The sequence below is a fragment of the Marmota marmota genome, unplaced genomic scaffold (genome assembly GCF_001458135.2).
Source record: "Marmota marmota marmota unplaced genomic scaffold, marMar, whole genome shotgun sequence".
NCBI lineage: Eukaryota > Metazoa > Chordata > Mammalia > Rodentia > Sciuridae > Marmota > Marmota marmota.
The window spans coordinates 11,736,855-11,758,305 of NW_026000119.1; the positions used below are offsets into that span (position 1 = coordinate 11,736,855).

Sequence of the window (21,451 nt, forward strand, 5' to 3'; positions counted from 1 at the left end):
GTCTTGACTTCGAGGCTACTCTATGAGAGAATAAAAAATAGAACGAGGAATAAAAAGACTCCTTTTATAAAGAATTTTTAGAAGGCAGCTACTGCATGAACTGAGTTAAGTGATTACCCATGAGAGTCATGCTTTATCCTTTCTTTGGCATGCTTTCCATTTTTAAAAAATAAATAAATATATACATACATATTTTCTTTTGGCATGCTTTTCAATTGAAAATGACTTTTCTTCAACATTTTTCTTATTTACTTAAAAAACAAATATTTAGGGGCGGGATTGTGACTCAATGGTAGAGCACCTGCTTAGCATGCATGAGGCACTGGGTTGGATCCCTGGCACCACAAAAAGATAAACAAAATAAAGATACTGTGTCCATTACAACAAAAAAAATTTTAAAAATAAAAAAAATTACATGTAATAAAGCTATCAGTGTATCACAGATACATACTGTTTTTGAATTTTATACTTTAATAAAAATAATCAAGTGAAGTTACATTAGCCAAACCTCTGACCTAGGTTCCTTAAAAGTTAGACATTAGGTCTCTTGTTTGAGGCAACCTGGACTAAAATAGCACCAGTATTTCTAAGACACAGGTAGGAGCAATGAGGTTATACTGATTGCCTGTACAACTGATTTGGCAAATCAGCAGAAGTTCCTAAGTAATTTTAATTAAAACCACTGTGGCTGAATTAACTATTGATGCTTACCACCACATCTTTCTAACTAGACTATAAGATCTTAACAGAATAACAAAAGATTCTTGCATTTCCACTTTCCAATTCTGTGTGTCTTAGATACAGGAATATACACTTAAAATATTTGAGTATTCCAAGGCACATGAAGTTTTTTTTTTTTTTTTTTTTTTTTAATTTTTTATTGTTGGCTGTTCAAAACATTACATAATTCTTGATATATCATATTTCACACTTTGATTCAAGTGGGTTATGAGCTCCCATTTTTACCCCAAATACAGATTGCAGAATCACATCAGTTACACATCCATTGATTTACATATTGCCATACTAGTGGCACATGAAGTTTTATATCATGTAAAAACATATCACATCCAATAGAGTGAGCAATGATAAAGGGCCATATATCACAGGCTTGTTACATGTTTTTCTTAAGATCCATTCTCTCAGATGATTTATATGAATAACTAAATCGTGTATACAAAGCACCAGGAAGTGGAAAGACAGTCCACGTAGGATTTGCCTTACTGGATTATAGATAAGGGAGAACACTCCAGTAGGCGGAGGAACTTTTGTTTTGTAATGCTGGGGATCAAGCCCAAGGCTTCCTAAATACTACACAAGTGCTCTACCACTGAGCTACACTCCCAGCCCCAACATGGAAGATTTTTAAGGGAAAGATTGACAATTTTTCAAGTAAAATATACTAAATAATCCAACTCTGCAAAAACATGTAAATCTAACAATGCAAAATTATGAATATAATATAATGGCTTTTGGCCAGGGAAATGTTAGATAGTTTGGGTTTAGTGTGTCTGTAATAGAATAAAACTAAAAGAAATTTTAAGAAACTAGTTAGGATTATACTTTGGACAGAAAGATGACTGCATAAATTCCTCTCTGTCTGCTCCCCCAATACTGAGGCTTATGATCACATATCTCCTTGACAGCTTCCTATAATTCCAGCAACTTTATATCCATCCTGTCCTTTGAATTTCAGGGTAGGGAGAAAGGGAAGAAGAAAACCACTGTAACATGCAAGGCATTTTGTCACATGTAAATCTAAATTTGTAATCAATATTCTAACAGAGCAAGATGATTGTCAAGGGTAGAGAAAATATCAGCACAATACCAACTTGTCAAGCATGATTTCCTGCAAAGACCTGGGAGTATAATAGCTCTAGTGGTTAACTGACCAGACAAGGCAATAAGATATAGCACTTGCCAATAGCATCAGGTACAGAACCCTGCCCATCATTCCTCAGGAGAGCTATCTCACCACAAGCTTTGTTTATAACTGCAGCCAATCACTGACATGCTCCTTAAAAGAGTATGTGTGAACCCAAAGGGACGACATTCCTGATATAAGGCACGTCTACTCCCACAACCCCCAAATAGGGCGGTATTTAGATACCTTGGTAGTCCCTAAAGGAATGTCCTGGTTACCAAAATAACACACTGACTTCCACTGCAGTCCTCAATGTCCAGAAGTGAAGCCTATGGCCCATTTTCACAGCAAAACTGAGTTAGTATGCCCAGACACAGGGAAAGAATGGAGCAAATTGTTTTTTGTGTATTTAATATAAAGTTGTAAAATGGATACAAGATCCATTTAAGGTCAGATATATTATTTGGTTACCGGGAAGAGGGAAAAGTTTGCATAAGGGATTGATTTTAAAAATAGGTGTAAAATAATTTTTAAGTAGATAAGTGCCAGGCAGGAGCAAGGCTTTTATTTCTCTGTCTGACTTTCCTCATTTCCCTTCTGTACGCCAAGTGCCAGTACAACACAAAGACTGTATATTGGAAGTAGGAAAAAAGTACATGATTAAATTTTAGGTGTTTTAATAAATGTCTGGTCACATGTCCTTTTATTTCTCCTAACCTCTTAAATTGTCAATTAATGTATTTCAGAATGAATTGTGGTTCTGAATAAAAGGTTTTGAGTTAAGTGCAATATGTACCTACCTTTTAAATAATAATTTCATAGGTATGGAGAATATAAGCACAAAATTTAAAAGAAAAAAACATTAAAATATAATAAATTTCAAAAGGAAGAGAAAGTTAAGACTACCTATGGCTGATATGGAATTCATGGTATTCTCAACTGACACAGCAGAGTTACAATAAATTTAAGTATAGCAAAGAAGAAGAAAAAATAGGCACACTAAGGGGGGTGGGAATCATATTTTAGAGTTAAATGACCATAGACCATAGGCTGAATTTCAGTGCCACTACTTCTTTGTAGGCAAAACAAAAACTGCTAACCTTACAGGGCTGATGGAGGTGAGAAGAGTTAAATCATTTTATGACAAAGCTTCAAGAGTGCAGGAGGCAATCAACACAAAGTCCTTTACCACCAAGGGACTAGACAATGAACAGAGTAAGAAATGAAGTAGATTCCTGAATAACCCAGATGGAATCATGTTTTCTGAATTTTTCTTAAGTAGCAGAAAAGCAATGTGTCCTACATATTCTGAAAATTGAGATCTGCATTTTGATTCCCAGTATAAAGCAGATACTGAAATGGAATCCACCGTGGCTGGGTCCCAAGTTCAGCAGCGGCCCAGCGGCATGCATGCAATGCTCCAGATCTCCTAAATCACTGGAACTATTTCATCATATGAAATGAATGAAAATGGAGCCATAACTACCAAGTTTTCCAGCATTAAAAATAGAAGTGGATGAGAAAGTAAAACTAGTATCTATTGCTGATTATGGAATTCTCATTACCTTCAACTAAAACAGGAGATTTATATAATAATGCAGGAATTTGTTTACAAAAGGGGGAAAAAAGGAGTTAAATACCTTAGTGAAAATTAAAGGTAAACCTAGAAAATATTCATGGGAAGATGGAACTTAGTACGTAACATACAAACTCTCCACAAGCCTGGATTTGCATATCAATACATACGTACAAATACAAGTCTATCAGTAAAGTGATTTTAAAAAATGAAGCAGAAGGGCTGAGATTGTGGCTCAGTAGTAGAGCACTTGCCTAGCACGTGAGAGGCCCTGGGTTCAATCCTCAGTACCACATAAAAAATAAATAAATAAAATAAAGGTATCGACAACTACAACTAAAATATATATATATATATTTATTTATTTATTTATATTTATATTTCATATATATATGAGTGTATATATATATATGAGTGTATATATATATACATATATATATACATATATACATATATATACATATATATATACGTATATATACATATATACATATATATATACGTATATATACATATATACGTATATATACGTATATATACATATATATGTATATATATGTATATATGTATATATATGTATATATATATGTATGTATATGTATATATATATATACATATATATATATATATATATGTATATATATATACATATATATATATGAAGTAGGATGGAGCACTTATTTTTCAGCTAAGAAATTTCAATCAACATAATTCCAATAACTTCTTGAGTACTGAGACACACATCTCAATAGTAGAAACACCAGATCAAATCTTTTTTAAGTTTCAATTATTCAACCAACGCTGTACTATTTTGATTTCATTTAATTGAATTATCTTCTTTATATCAATAATCTAACAAGCATGCAAATTTTTCTTACTAAAGATGAAACATACAGCAAAGATCTTATTAACAATGAACATCACACTATCTGTCTACATAGCATATTCAGCATCCTTTTCTCGGAGGCATAGAAAATTATTTCAATAGCAATTATTATCACACAAGAAAACAAAGAGCCCTAGAAACAGAGAAGTTTCTGAAATCTGAAAGGTATTTTAAGTGTAATTAATGCTGATCCACTTTCATGCACTCAAAAAAAAAAAAAAAAAAAAAAAAAAAAAACCTGAGCATTTATTCTGGACCAAAGATTCACATTTAACAAAAAATGCCACCCTGTTATTTTCTTAGCCTCCCTTGACCTCAGACAAGCCCATGTTTACATCTCACTATATGATCTCTAGTTGTATTTGGTTAATGCTGTAACAGAACTACCTCTCATCTAAGCAGAAGAGATGAATATAGAAAATTTTTAACTTTCCTAATCAGAAAGTCTCATTTCCTGGTATTTTCACCTTAAATATGCAGACAGTTTTCTCTATGTGGGCTGGTCTTATTCACTAAAAGTAAGTATGTCTTTCCCTTTTCATTACTACCTTTCTTCGGCATAATTTTTACACTCCTACCCAAGTTTTGAAGGTTTTTGGCAACCTTGTTAGTTGCTACTAACAATTTCTTATACTCAACCGTCTAGTACATAGCATAAATCCTCTAGATAAATTTAGTGCTTGAGATTTTCAGTCTCTTCAGTTTGTTCACCTTTACAGTATCTCCTGAGGGTAGGTGACAAGCACACACAATTATCTGTTTTATATGGGGCCAAAGGGAACAAGAACCAGAGCCCTGGCAAAATCACTTTGCCATCAATTTAATGCACGGCTTTTAGTGATTCAAAAATAGAACTGATGACTTATTTCTACGTTCCTGCCCTTTGCTAAATCAGGAGGTCTCCTTTTGCTTTCTTTAATTCAGGCATTCCTGAAATTTCAAAAAGAATTCTCATTAATATTAAAACAGCAGCCTACTGAAAACAAGTTTCCTTCTCAAAAGGAGGGAAAATAAAATGGTGTGCAAACATTCTTAATGAGCTGCTCTTAAAAACAACACTAGCAATGACAGAGAAGAACGTATCATTTTAACCAGGCGAGAGAAAACATCTCTCCCAAATCTCCATTGCCAAGTATTTGGTAAGAAGTACGTAAACAGAAACAGATGGTTCTACATGGCAGAGGAGCAGGAAAGCATTGCCCATGGGGCAGAACTGCTCCGTCCCGGGTCAGTGCCACACTGACTCCAGCTCTAAAAGACAGAACGCTGCCATCTTGGATGGCCTTCTTGAGGGGTCACGGTACCTCAGGAGCTGGGGTTTCTAGGGGCTCATTCTCCTCGCTGTCACTTGAACTGCTCTCACTCTCCGAGTCTGAGGAGCTGTCTGAGTCACTGGTGCTCTCGGACTCTGCACTACTGGAATGTGCTGATGCCACTGGTTCTGGAAGCGACTGTGGAGCACTGCAAAGCAACCAAAGGATAAAATTAGAAGGTACCATGCAAGTCGAATTTCTTCCCTCTTTACCTCCCTGCCCATTTTTCTGCTATTGGAAAGGGCCTCAGTATTATCTAATCACTCAGGGAGAGAGGGGCCCACAATAGTCTGAAAAGCCCTTAAAACAGTTCACCAGACAACTGCATAGAAGAGAAGTCTGGAGTTTTCCTTCTTTAGAACATGTCAAGCTATACAAAAGCTAAGTCAGATACTGGGTGCTTGATGTCAAAGATTGGTAAACCATGGCCTGGGCTGGCTGCCTGTTTCCTAAGTTTTATTAGAACACACCCACACCCGTTGTCTTAAGAACTGTGGCTGCTTTCAGCCCATAACAGCAGGATCCAGTAGTTACAACAGAAACTTATGCGGCCCACAAAGGCTAAACTATTTACTAACTGGCCCTTTAAGTTTGCTGGCCCCTGATGTAGAAAACAAAAAAAAAAAAACAAAAAACAAAACAAACAAACAAAAATTAGTTTGCAAAAGAAAAACTAATAAGTTAAAGTCTTCCTATATGCTCTGTATGAGGACTAGCTATATGGTAACCAAAGACCCCTGAATAAAAATTGTGTTCCTTTGGAGGGTGAGCTCAGAAATTATATTCTCATGCTTTCTAGACAGAATTACAAAATGAGCTACTCTTTATAAGTGGCTTGAGAAAATTACTCCAATTTTAACAACTGGGTAATAACTTAAGTCAATGAGAAAACACTGAGCATACTGTGAGATACAGGTAGAATTTCTAAGCATGGGTAATACAGTGATCGTTGATTATAATTCTGAACACTTCCAAATCTACCTAAAATATTTGAAAATAAAATTTTAAGTAACACATAAAATATTAGAATGAAAATTATTAAATAATTAAAATCACTAGTAAAGATAATTTTAAAACACACAGTAATACTATCTAATCTCATAAAATGCTGGGTTAACTTTAAGGCCCTTTCCATATTAGTGGCTGCTCAGCTCAAGTCAGTGGCATCAGAGGGGGTCATGCCTTTAATCAGTGCTCCTGCCTCTAACTTATCCCCACCTTGTGCTTTTTCTTTGTCCTTTACCTCTATTTTTTGGTTAGTCTACTTTTTCATGTTTTATGAGTTGACAAGACCCTCTAGAAATTCCAACAAAATTTGACAATAAACAAGTAAACTTTTTAAACCTATAAGACTGTATAATTACATGGCCTTCCTCCACACTAACTACACATCACCTCTGTGATAGCCAAGTTTTTATTGCTAACCTTGTCTCAATGCCTGTGCACATCTCCAGGGAATAAAATAATTTAAATCTTTGTCCTTGAAAGACACATATTTGTCATATTAAAGCAGGTAGGAAATATTGTAAGGGAAGTTCAAATAGTTCTCATTTCCAGAAATTAAAGCACCACATTTTCTAAAATATGGCTGGCTTATTTACAAAAACAGCGCCATTTTCCATCACATGAAAATGAACTGCAGGTCATTTTTATAAAGCAACTGAAACAATTTCAGAATTCACAAAACTAAGGAAACAGGCAGAGCAGAAAACAAGTTCTAGAAAAATATTTAGCTTTATAAATTTTGAAAACAAAGTAAAGCTGTCACCTTCATAAAAACTTTGGGCTCTCTAATTTTTGCAAATACTGGTTATACATTACTGAGGATAAACTTTAAAAATTTTAAATTCCAAAAAAAGTTTTATTTCCAAACTGATGATGTAAGTGCAGCCAGAAATCTTTCACTTATATAGTTCTAATAACCTCCCCGGGGCAGGTTTAACCTTCCAAAATACTAAACTGGCAATCTCCTGTAACTGTGATCCTCCATCTCCTTCCCCTTGTATGACAATATTAAGGCAGGGCTTTATTTTTTCAACTTGGTAAAAATACAAAATAGGAAGAAACCCGCAGACAGTACCTTGGAGGTGCAGATGAGGAAGGAGGCTTCTCTGGAGTCTAGGCATTCACAACAAGGGGAAGAAGGACCAGGAAAGAACAAAAACAGGTTAGGACACAGCTCAGATAGATATGTAGATAGATTTAAAAGGATTCTTGGCTCCATGGAGTATACAAAACTTACTTGTTCATTGTCACTGTCCTCACTGTCACTGAGCTGAAGGTCATCTTCAAGCATGCTGGAAGAGGCAGAGACAGAGTTCAGAATTTTAGATAATGTCTAACCACTTTTTTTTAGCATATAAATGGAAAATATAGCTAGTGTTACCAAAGAGGAGCAAAATAGGAATACGTTTCTTTATTTATCAAATGCTCTGTTTTCCTGGAAGTGGAAGTTTTACAGTTTGACACAACAACCAGGTTAGTTCAAGCCTCTCACCACCTCAAAACCCAGCCTTTCACATGTTCTTTCTGAACACTAAAACAGACTACCATACACAGGGATTTGTAGCCAGCCCTGAGATACAAAACCCAACTCCTAATCAGTGAGGATAGGTTCTAGAAAAATATTTAGCAACATGCAAATATTTAACAACATGCAAACAATACAAATAAACTGAAAAAGAAAAGGAAGAAGAAAAAATATACAGAATACTCTCAAATTATTCTACAGTCTCTAATTGAACATGGAATAAATGATTAATCATTACACGAGTTAATGCTGAATGGTATTTGTAAAGCAAACAAGCAGACCTATAAAAGGTCTTATATAAGAATTAAATACAATTGCATGTAGTGGTGCACTCCAGTGACTGGGAGAGTGAGGCAGGAGATCACAAGTTCGAGGCCAATGTTGGCAACTTAGTGAGACCATGTTTCAAAATAGAAAGGGCTGGGGATGTAACACTGGAGTAAACTGCCCCTGGGATTGATTCACAGAACCACAAAAAAAAAAAAAAAAAAAAAAATAGACAAATAAGAAATAAAAACACAGTAAGGTATATGAAACTATCAAGTCAATTATTACTGGTTCTCTTACATTTTTGTCAAGGGGATGTTATTAATATTGAACTTTTTTCACATGTAAAAATTTGTTCTCTCTTGTCTTCTTGAACACTAATCAATAGGAAGAGTAGGAATACTACTGATATCCAGAGAGTATGTTTTAACTTACTGCTATCAGTCAGGGGAAAAAAAATAAGTTCATTTTCTCAAGCGTGTATTAATACGCATTTCTAGGCATTCCAGCTTATAACACAATTTAATATTAAAATCAAACATTTTCTAACCTGAACATGGTTTCTTAAATTTTAACACCTCCCCAATGTCTCCCATGGAGTTGCCCAAATATCAGTAATTACTCCCTCCCACTTCCCCTGAATTTTATGAGCATGACTATTTGAGGAAATGTTACACATAAACTGAAAAAAAAAAAGAAAAGAAAATCTGCTGAAGTATCACTTATGTTCCAAAAAATAAATTATATTAGAAGTAAAAATCGTGCAGTATGTCTAAAAATACCTCTTCAATGATCCAAACAACGATTTTTACTATGAAACCACTGCCACTGAAAGAAGCAGGCATGATTATTTTGGGAAACCTTGGTTTAAAAAAAAAAAAAAAAATCACTGTGTTTGCTAATGAAAATAAGTGATAAAACTTGGCTCTTTCATAAATGACCGCCTACATGCAATGTGATAATTCTGCCAAGGAACTACTTTCACCAACAAATATACTGAAACACCCTGTGATAAGTTTCTAAATAAGATGAAACTGCTAGCTACTTGTAAATGTAGATCTTACTCAATATTTATCAAATAGAAGCTAAATTCATATTTTAGCAAGCCTAGAAAAAAAAAAACAGCCTTCAGTCACAGAATTTGGCAGTGAGCAATCATAATCATGTGCAAGAGTTACTCAACAGGTTTGCCACTAAGTGGTAGCTTGGCTGGGGGACACACAAAATTAAAGATGAAATATATGTCTTTAGGAAAAGGTATAAGGTATAGAACAACCAGAAAAACAACTGACAAAGTATATTCAATATTAATCACCAACAAAACTGTATAAATGGATTTCTTTGTTTCTTAGTCACTAGGTTTGTTTTGCATAAAACCAGTTCATCTCAATTTACTGTAACATCAATGACCATGTAATTTCACTACACTTCCGTTGCAAGTAGTGGATTACAAATCCCTTAACTGCTTGCTTTGAATCAGTTCATATGAGAAAGTACTGGCTTCTAGCTCCATTTTGCTTTTGAGCAATAACAAGCACCATCAAAATGCTGCCCTAGATTCTGGAAATTTCTCCCTCAGAGAATAATGTAGACAATGATAAAATATAAGTAAGTGCAGGTACAAAAGTTATTCAGGGCCTAAAGAGGAGGGACAGTGGCCTTGGAAGGAAAATTGGGAAAAGTACAAACTACAAAGAACACTCAAAAAGATATGATATACCAGTAGGGTCCAATGAAACCTATCATTTATTTAAGATGTAGGTGGGATTTATTTACTTGGTATTTCACTTCATTAAAATTTGAAAGTGTAATTTACTTAGAATGTTTGCCTAGCACATGTGAGGCCCTGGATTCAATCCTCAGTACTACAAAATAATAATAATAATAAGAAGAAGAAGAAGAAGAAGAAGAAATAATAATAATAATGTCTCCCATGACAATCAGCAGACAAAGGTAAATTGTCAATGTGTGCAGATCCAACCAACAATAACCTAAAATCTTCTGGATACCAAAGTTGAAGACATCACCAAAGACAGGTAACTCAACATAAAGTAACATGCTGTTGGTGGGTAGGACAGGAGTGAGAAAAGGTATTTTTCAAAGTTTTTGATAAGAGACATGTGTCATATCTAAATTTAAAAAAATTCTTAAAAATCACAACCAACTCATAATTAAGTCTTGCTAATAGACAAAAATGATTGTGAAGGATTTTTAGAGACAAAGAACAACTTTAAAGGAATGAGTACCAAAGTACCCTGCTTGTCCCACAAGCAATTATATTTGAGGCTAAGCATGTCCTATCCATGAAGATTAGTCCTTGAACCTGACGGTGAGGAGAGAATTACAGCACTCCTAGGCAAGCACCTTTGCACCCAGTTAGTAAGAATTGTAATCTCTTGGCTCTGGTCCCCTCATGCCAATAAAATCCAGGTCACGAGAAAGAAGGCCCAAGGGTCCTGCCTCCTCCTTCTCCATAAATTTTTCTGGGGCAAGATCAACTCACTTTTACCTTCACATTCTCTATGTCTGGAACTTTGCAGGTGCCCTCAAGAGCTGGCTGAGTGAGCAGCAGCCCCTCTGGTGGGTCATTAACAGTGCCATGTAGCCACAACAAGGGACCTTCACAGGCACAGCCTCCACATGCAACTCCATGGTGCTGTGACCATCCCTTCACAGACTAAAGATAAGGAAAGTGGTCACTTAACCTGCCCAAGATCATGAAGTTGGCAGATGCTGGAGCTGGGACACAGAGTCCTCTCCATCTGACACGAGATTCCCCTTGCTCTGGCCAACACATGACACAAAGGTTAGGAAACCTGATGGATGGAGTTAAATCTAAGTTTCAGAACCCAATATTGTTTTATTTTATTGATTAAAAAAAATCTGTTGGGACTAAAATGAATATGCTATTTTTTTCCTTATGAAAATAAATTAAACCTTATGTGTTTTAACTGGTCAAATGACTAATTTCATTTCCAAATTCCAAGGCAAAGCAGTTTTTTCAAAGCATATGGCATGATACAGCTTACTTTGGCAATGTTCAAAAGAAACCAAATTGCTCAGGTAAAGTAACTCTTTGAACTATCACGTAGGTTTAACCACATTTTACATTACCAGTTTTCTCTTAAAGGTTGCACACAATCCTCCAAACCCTTTGTATAAATGCATTCTCCAGGCAGCTACTCCAGCAAAACCCAAGGAGCCACGTACAGGTTCTGGCAGGCATGCTTCTGTGAGTCAGCCCAATCTTTACTGCGAAGGCACGGAGGCAAGCCCGCCTTTCTTTTCCACTTCTCAGTACTGGGCTTGCCCAGAGCTTTCACTGCCAATATTCTGTAACATCTCAATTCAGAACCCAAAACTACTTAAGTAAACTTGTTTCTCAGCTTAACATTTCTTATGATCGTACTGAGAAACGGCAAGTGAAGGCAAGCTCACGGTAGTTACTTGTAACTAATAAGTCATAACCATGGTATTCAGTGTGTTTAAAATGGTACAAAAAGTAATGCTTTTCAGAAACCAGTGATGAGCATGTGAGAATGTATAAACTCACACCATATCCTAAACTTGAAACTGACCTGGGGAGAGACGGGTGATGGAACAGAGTATAAGAAGGTAGGGAATCAACAGCATATCTAATTCCCCAAATTTTAAATTAAATCAGGCTTTTGGAGGTATAGCAAACATAAGGACCCCAAATGCCTTGCAAGAAACAATGGGAAGTTACAAATTATGAAGGCAGCTCCACATAAAATAAGTGAAAAAGGGAAAAAGCAGCTCCCAGGCAGTTATGACAACACGTAACAGGACTCCAACCATGGGAACAGCCGACAGAAGGCAGAACTCACATTCCTGAAGAGACTGTCCAGGGGAGATTATCAGAAAACAGGACAGAGAAGAAATGACTTAGTACGTCATTTACAGCAATAGGAATCCACTGCAATAGCAACAAAAACAGCATGGTATTGGCACCAAAACAGATACGTAGATCACTGGTACAAAATAGAAGACAGAGACAAACCCACATGAAAATGGTTATCTCATACTAAACAAAGATGCCAAAAACATACATTGGAGAAAAGATGGCCTGTTCAACAAACGGTTCTGGGAAAACTGAAAAATCCATATGTAGCAAGATGAAATTAAACCTCTATATCTCACCCTGCACAAAAATCAACTCAAAGTATATCAAAGATTTATGCACTAGAACAGAGAGACCCTGCTCCTAATAGAAGAAAAAGTAGGCCTAGATCTTTGTCATGTTGGCTTAGGACCTGACTTCCTTAATAAGACTCCTTAAAGCACAGGAAGTAAAACTAAGAATCAATAAATGGAATGGATTCAAACTAAAGAGCTTCTTCTCAGCAAAGGAAACAACCAATAACAGGGAGAGTCCACAAAATGGGAGAAAATCTTTACCACATGCATCTCAGAGCATTTATCTCCAAGATATATATATTAAAAAAAAACCCTCAAAAAACAAAAGACTTAACACCAAAAAACCCCCACAAATAATCCAATCAATAAGTGAGCTAAGGAACTGGACAGAAGAAGAAATATAAGGAATCAACAAACATGAAAAAATGTTCATCATCTCTGGCAATTAGAGAAACACCAATCAAAATGACTCTGAGATTTCATCTTACTCTAATCAGAATGGTAGCTATCAAGAATACAAGTAACAATAAGCATTGGCAAAGATGTGGGGAAAAGGTACAATCGTACGTTGCTGGTGGGACTGCAAATTGGTGCAACCACTATGGAAAGTGATATGTAGATTCCTCAGAAAACTTGGAATGGAACCACCATTTGACCCCAGTTATCCCACTCCTTGGTTTATACCCAAAGAACTTAAAATCAGCATACTCACTGACACAGCCACATCAATATTGACAGCAGCTCAATTCATAATACCTAAACTATGGAACCAACCTAGGTGGCCTTCAACAGATGAATGGATAAAGAAAATGTGGTACATATACACAAGAAAATGTTGTATGTATACACAATGGAATATTAGCCTTAAAAAAGAATGAAATTATATAATTTGCAGGTAAATGGATGGAACTAAAGAATCTCATGCTAAGTAAAATAAGCCAATCCCCTCAAAACAAAAGCCGAATGCTTTCTCTGATAAGTAGATGCTGACCATAATGGGGGATGGGGTAGGGAGGAATGAAGGAACTTTGGATTGTGCAGAGGGGAATGAGGGGAGGGGTAGAGCTGTGGGGATGGGAAGGACTGCACCATGTATATCCAGAGGAATGAGAAGTTGTGCTCCATTTGTGTATAATGTGTCAAAATGCATTCTACTGTCATGTATAACCAATTAGAACAAATTTTTAATTTACAAAAAGAAGTCCCCAGAAATTAGATTTGCATATGCAAATGAATTCCTTCAAAGAAGTTGCTGCCAAAAGAATTATTCCCTGAGGTTTTTCAAATGCCCTTAGAATCGCAGCATAACCTATCCAGAGGTGACAAGCAGTCACCTCTGCATAATTAGTCTCTGCCTTCCTCTCATCATTAAGGCTTCAGATCACATGTCACCTCCTCTTGACAGACCTCTCCTGACCCCACTCCCTGAAGCATTACCCCACCCAAAACACCCTTTCTACCTCTCTACCATTATCATCTTGTTCCCTATTGTAGGGACCTCCATTCAGCTAAAAAATATGGAAGACAAGGACTTTGTCTTATTCCCCACTACTTTCCTAAGTCCCTAAAGAAGAACCAAATGCACAACCTGAGATCAAGACACTTACAGCTGAATGGAAGATATTGGAAATATCTCTGAGTCACTGGGAGATAAGACCACAGAATAATGTTAATTAATACAACTTGGGTAAAAAGTATATTAAAGAATGACAAGAATAAATTTTCTTTTTAGAACTAAAATTCATCTACTTAACATTTACCTATTTATAAGAAGCAATTGATAAATTTAGTCTTCTCCATTTTATTTGACATTTTGGTATAAGATCAAATACAGTAGCACATAATATTGGAGGTTCAAAAGTATTTCAAGCAGTGGCTGCATAATTCCAGGAAGTACAGTTCCATCATAAATACTCTGAAGAAAAGCATTTTACCTGCCTTTTAAAAAATTATTTTAGTTGGGCATGATGGTGCACACCTATAATCCCAGTGACTCGGGAGGCTGAGGCAGGAAGATCACAAGTTCAAAGCCAGCCTCAGGAACTTGGTGAGGTCCTAAGCAACCTAGCAATACCCTGTCTCAACCTAGAAAATAAAAAGTGGTTGGGGATGTGGCTCAGTGGTTAAGCACCCTTAGGTTCAATTTCCAGTACAAAAAAAAAAAAAAACTTTTAAAAAAATCTGCCTCGTTTCATAGTCTCATCAGAATATCACTTCATTCCAGCATAAATCTGTATGTAATCTACAATGTTAAGTGAAATATTGTCCTGCAAGAGATCTCAAAATATTGTTTACTAGAATAATGCTAATCTAAGAGTTAAACTGACTATTCCAAGACACTATAATTCTACTATGACCTGAAGTCATGGTTATTTTGTCAATGCATATGATGAAATGAGGTGATTCTACATTCCAGTTTTTCCTAAATATTACTTTAATATATCCGAGTGAATGTAATTCTGAATCAAGCAGGTTACTGAACATTGCACAGAATGGTTCTATTCATTTGCTTGTGCTTAAGAATGGAAATTCTTCAATGCCAAATTTTTTAAATTCACGTTTCTCCTTATTCTGGCTAACATACATACATAAATATATACATGAATATATACTATAATTCTTATTCTCCTTAATTTTACATCTCTACTTTTCCTCTTGAAAATAAATGAAAAACCTCCTTCTATAAAAAGTTTGCTAAAATAATTACAGATAGGGCTGGGGTTGTGGCTCATTGGTTGAGTGCTTGTCTCGCATGTGTGAGGCACTGGGTTCAATCCTCAGCACCACACAATCAATCAATCAAAAAATGTGTTGTGTCCATCTACAACTAAAATAAAAATAAAAATAAATCATGTATACACCCACACACCTGGTTTCTCAATCCCTTAAAAGTAAAGTCTATCTTTTTATCAATGTCATTATGGAGTACTGAGAATTATTAAGGATTAATGTAGTTCCACAAATGTATAAATGACCAGCACATATGTTCGTCTTCAGAGAGCTGAGGAACTATGAATAAGGAATGGGGCTATATCTCAATGACAGAACATTTATAAGCTTCTCCCATGAAGCAGTTTCTACCATTTTCTTTTGATACTATTTATCAGAAAAGAGCACTTTCATAGAGTAAGCAATGAAATAAAGGATATAGGTAGAACTCCTTTAAATAATATAAACAAACCTTTTTAAAAAACAGAGAAAACAATTAATTTCCTTAGGCTAAATATGATTAGTAAACCACATCTTCAAACTTAATTCTGAAGGACACTTAGTGTATTTCAGCTGACACTTACGTCCTGAGGAGATGATTTCATAAACCAGTAAGCTGACAGAATGGGCCTGCCTTAGTTCTTTACCTAGATATTTAAAAACCAATAATGTTTTGAGAAAAGCTAAAAACTCAGGTTCATTTTTAAAACATTTCTGACTCACCATGGTCTTTATTAAACACCAACTATTCCTTCTCACTCAACTCCTGGGACAATCATAATCCCAGCCTCCACATCCAAGTATTTCCCTAATTTCAAAACAACTTTCCACATAAGTACAATTTAAATTGCTCAAATAACTAATTGTCTTTTATTCTTTGTAGATGTTAATTTCAGAGGCAAAAACAAATAAATAAAGGAGGGCATCTGTTACTAAGGATTTAGCAATTTAAGGGTAAGGAATGAGGAGACCGAAGAACATTGGTTACAATAATACATATAAAGTACTTTATGGTTTATCAAATACTACCACATTATCTCTTCTGAGTAGCTCACTGGTCCACTGACAACTGAGCAGTGGAGCTGGGTGGACAGAAAGGAACTGCCCACAATTATATAAAGGACACAATAACTACAGAAAAAGGAAACACTTTTCTCCTTTGTCCTAAGAACTTCACAGAGCTATACCTTGGAAAGGAAAAGGATTCCAAAGCCAAGGGCCCTTAAATAAATATACCCTTCTCCTACACTTGGGAGAAATCAGCACTGATATTCTAGTTAATGTTACCTGTAGAGCTTCATAGAAGGAATTCCTTATTTGAGAAATAACTAATGCAGAGATTAAAAGCAATGGACACAGCATACATTTCTTTCACACCTACGTCCTTCCACCAGTTCACTATCCCTACCACAGTCTAGATAGATGTAATAGTTAATACTGACTGTTCACAGCTTATTTTCTGCTGAAGGGTCCCTTTATTCCTTTAGTATACATTAAGGTGACTTTCCTAAGGATCCCTAAGTATTAGTAACTCTGAAAGAAAAAACATTAAGACCTAGATTAATTGTTTTATACCAAAGTATAAATGACCCTGTAATTAACAATGTTTTCTGACATTCAGAGTGCGTTAGACTATCTCCTTGGCACTCCATCTGCCACTCAAATAGTTTAACTGCATGCCAAAGAACTTGAATGCTGACACTAGATCAAATTAATCTACAAGCACTAAGAGATTTGCTACACTACATCTGAAACAATGACTGCACTTTACAAATTAACTGGGACACCACTTTCATCCACTCTCCATTAAAAGTTAGTTTATAAAAAAGTAATTCCTTTATACCCAACGTATATTTCACTTGGGCACTCATCAATGTCACCAATGCCATCCCCCACATAATCACCAAGTCCCTCATCATTAACCCTCGTTATCTGCCCAGCTTCAGTAATAATTTACTATATAACTTCTTCCTCTCCTCCTCACCTCCACCAGGTCCTACTTTCACTCCCTCTCTACACCTATTAGAATCATCACATATTCTTACCTAGATAATTTTATACACTGCTTGATTTTCATGTTTCAGAGGTTTAACTGCACTGTTTCTAGAACTACCCATTTCATATAGTAGTAAAGTCACACCTTGTCCAGGAATGGTCCCTAACAAACCCGCAATGATGGCAATGGCAGGGGGGCTGCCTGCTCAGTCTGGGCTGCTTAGAACCAGCAGCCATTTCTCTTGCACCCACACCCAGGGACACAGCCACTTTCTTCCCTTGGCAGCTGCTCTGCCCACTCTGCTCCCCCTCTGACAGCCAAGTGGGATGCCCAGGTTTCAACACCTACTTCTGATAATGGCCAGGGCCTTTTGTGGTTTGCAGGCTTGACTACCAACCTCTACAAGGAAGCACTAGGTGTGAAAGCTTGGGGCACTTAGAATTCTCACAGCTGTGGTCTTTGGATTGGTAGCTTCTGTGCCCTACCACCTATCAGGCTTGGCTTAACAAGCCTTTCCCTTCCTTAAATAAATGTAATCTAAAGCAGTGATTCTAGACTCTCAGAACTTAGGAGCCAGTAAAAGGAAGGGGATAAATGACTCCAGATAAGTTTGTTTTTGTTTTTAGCTTAGTAAAGGATATTAAAAACAAATAAAACCTTTGCATTTATATTTTTAAAAATCCATCCTTCAAACTATAATAAATTTATAGGGCTTGGGTTGTGGCTCAGAGGTAGAGCACTTGCCTAGCATGTGTAAGGCACTGGGCTCCACCCTCAGCACCACATAAAATAAAAAATCAAAGATATTGTGTCCACCTATAACTAAAAAATAAATATTTTAAAAAATAAATTTATCTGTATTAAAAATCTCACTATTCTTTCATACTCATTTTGCTATAGTGAAATTAAAATAAGTTACGTTAAGGAGGTGGCACTGGGGAATAATAACTTAACCTAGCCCCACTTTCAGTCATGGCAAGAATAACCTCTGCAGCTCAACTATACAGTTCTAAACTCATCCACAGCAATCCCCACTTTCCAAAATGCATGGAACAAATACTGTGCCTAAAAATAGAAGAAAGCTGGAGCCTGAAGCCCTGGGATACCTGCAGTCCTCTGGGTCTAGCAACTAAGCCTGTTAGTAACAGAAGATTCTGAAGGAGATAGAGGCCACTTCATTTAGTCACTAATTACTGCTAGTAGTAAGAAAGCAAGAAGTACAGTTTAATACCTTCAAGAAATAAATTAGGCTAAAATGCAGAATTAAAAATCTATAATATGAAATCTAAATATTTCAAATCCCAAATTATATATGTATTTGCTTGTCCTTAATAAAGAACAGCTGGGCAACAAGGCTAGCTCCTCATTAGTAAAACTAGACCAGAAAGGTGGCAGAAAATCTCAAATTGTGCACATCCCCCAAAATTTATTACTAAAAGCTAAAGCTATTTAAGACTAAAATTTTAAAAGTCAAAGGCTTTCTTTCTGCCCCAGTTATTATATACATAACAGCTCAAAAACCATTCTTAAAAATACTCTTAGCATACTTTCATATGGTACATAAACCTGCAGTAGGAGATCTTAATACAAATATAAAGGTGGGTCATTTCCTCCCTTTACAAGGCATTGGTATTTTATGAATGTCATTACTTGAAAGTGGGGCGGGGGGTGGGGGCAGAATCAAAGCAATGGATTGACATGAGAAAGCACAATGTTATATTAAAAACTTCTAATAAATGAAAGTATTTTACTTACGATGTTCCTTGCTGAGAATTAGGGTGAGTTTTTGAAGGTGCATCATATTGTTCTGTGGAGAGGGAGACATCATCAGAGCAGCACAGTGACACACAGTTATGAGATTAGTTGTAAATTCCCTTTTTGCCCCTTCCTCCCTTTCACCTATAAATTCCGTCCACCAGAGTACTATCCATGGCACTTAGTATAATTTCACCATTATAACAGTTATGTTGCTTTTAGAGAGAAGGCTTGTGCAGAGAGTAGGATGGGGGGAAGAAAAACAACTTAATAGAAGAAAAACACTCTGGAAAGCAGTGTATGCATGTCTTCCCATGTTGCCAGGAACTGTCCTCAGTGTGGGAGACTTTTCTGCTCCTGATGACAGCTGATTGAAGCCTATGGCAGTGGGGCTGCTCTCCACCCCCATGTGGCTTGATTCGCAAATCTATCAGGGATTGGATAGCTTTCCTTTTAGAGCCTCCTTCCTTGCCTGATTAAGGTGCTCCCATTCCACCTGTCCCTCCATTATTTGCTCCTATGCCCTAACTCATTCACTCACCCTCTATTTATAGACTGCCCACTAGACATCAATAGGTCTGAGGTATCTGGTCCAGTCCTCAGTGAGCTTACAGTTGACTTCAGGACATGAAAAGATGCACAAATACCCACACTCTTAGGCAGTCTGAGTTAAGTACACTAAACAGTTGCATAATTTTACTGTCAATAGTCACTCTATTGATATTAACCACCCAAGAAAAATTAAAAGAAAGAATAAAATGGATTGTGTACTAAGGTCAGGTGGGATGCTCACAGAACGACCACAGGAGGCCTTCAGGCAGAAGGGGTGAACATATGTAAAGAAGTGGGAGGAGTTAAAACGATCCAGATTTGCAAATGGTAAGGCTGAGTATAGAATCTGTGGTGGACAGCACTAGAAGACAGGCAAGAGTCAGATTTCAGAGCGCTCTGCATGCCAGGATGGGGAGTCGCAGCTTTATTACTTGGGCAACAAGATGCCATCAATGATCTAAACAGGGATATGACACAGCTGTGCCTCAGAATGAGTAATCCTGTAGCGCTACCTGGTAAAGCTAGAAGGGAGAAGGAAGTGTCCAGTGTGGAGGAACAAACCAGTTGGAAGGTAGCCGTTATTTGTCTAGACATGAGGTAACAGGAAGCAGAAACAGAACTGAAGTGGAAAAGAAAAATGGGTTCCTTTTAGTCAGGGGTGAGTGATTCTTCCCAAGGATGCCTTAGAGAGACCCTTCTATATTTGCACTTAATCACTTCATCCTCCGGGTGGCAGCAGCTCTTATGTGGTATTTTCAAATTGTCTTCCCTTCTGACTAGACAGCTTGGATCAGGAATACAAATCAGAGTGATGAAAATCACTCTTCAGGCCATTCACCTGGACTCCCACATAGTCACCCTGATTGGAATCCATGCATCACAGGTTCTAGGCAGCCTTAAGCAGCCATGTTTGCAAACACAGTTATAAACAGTGGGACAAACATAAACTTCCTATATTGTTCCTCCTTACCATGTACCAATACCATAAGATCATTGTTGAAGAAACCTGGATTCAGTCTAGGCTTCCTTTAAGAAATATAGTATGTATATTCTACTCTTCATTTTAATACACACCTCATCCCCTCTTCATCCAATAAACAAGATACCATTTTTCCAGACCACAGAGGCCACATTCTCAAAAAGATAAACAAACCCCCAGAATACCAAGAGGCAAAGTGGGAAACCCCATGAAAGATCTGGCACAAGCAGCTGGTGAGTCAATACCTAGAGGAGACCCTTCAGTGCCTGCCAACCTCTCATCAGAATTACAAGGGATCAGCCCATACCACTGCACTGACTGAAAAGGTGATTCATCCCTGATCAAGAAAGTGCTTACAAGTATCTTCAAACAACTCAATGGATTTAAGGTTCTTTCTAAAGCAAGACTCAGCAAGCACACAGGCCATGAGCAACCAACCCAGTAGGGGACATATAATGTGCATGAGCAGTCCTAGCAGATGGAGGGGAAGCAAGAGGTAAAGAGGCACATAGCAACCCTATGCACAGTTGGGTTGGCATTCCACCTTCAGACCTATGCCATTGCACTGGGCATCTATCCTTAGAGTGGCTGCCAAAATGCTGAGAAAAAAAGACTTCCCAATTTTCCCAAGCAGCCATAAAGTTTAGCTAATTTTACCTTGCTACTTATACAATAATACTGAGGTAAGAGTCAGCTTTATTTCCCCACATTTGGGGGAAATTTTATAAGTTCTTTTGTGAGATCTTATTCCATATCTCTAGAGCAGAGAACAACAATCCTTTCATATGAAAGTCAGATAATAAATATAGTATTTTAGGTGCTATGCCTTGTAGAATAATTAAGTGGGAAGGGATATGGCCCAATAA

The 21,451-nt window shown here is 36.7% G+C and overlaps 1 protein-coding gene across 4 annotated transcripts in view; it reads right to left on the bottom strand.

Moving 5' to 3' along the window:
• The window catches only part of Aff1 (ALF transcription elongation factor 1), a 189,444-nt gene that overhangs the window by 26,756 nt on the left and 141,237 nt on the right, over nucleotides 1–21,451 (bottom strand). For all 4 annotated transcript variants that reach the window (XM_048784858.1, XM_048784856.1, XM_015499153.2 and 1 more), the window contains 4 exons: nucleotides 19,055–19,106; nucleotides 7,882–7,936; nucleotides 7,720–7,757; nucleotides 5,631–5,787 (listed from right to left, as the gene is read on the bottom strand). In XM_048784858.1, coding sequence (XP_048640815.1) covers nucleotides 5,631–5,787; nucleotides 7,720–7,757; nucleotides 7,882–7,936; nucleotides 19,055–19,106 — 302 coding nt within the window. The remainder of the gene's footprint in view (nucleotides 1–5,630; nucleotides 5,788–7,719; nucleotides 7,758–7,881; nucleotides 7,937–19,054; nucleotides 19,107–21,451) is intronic.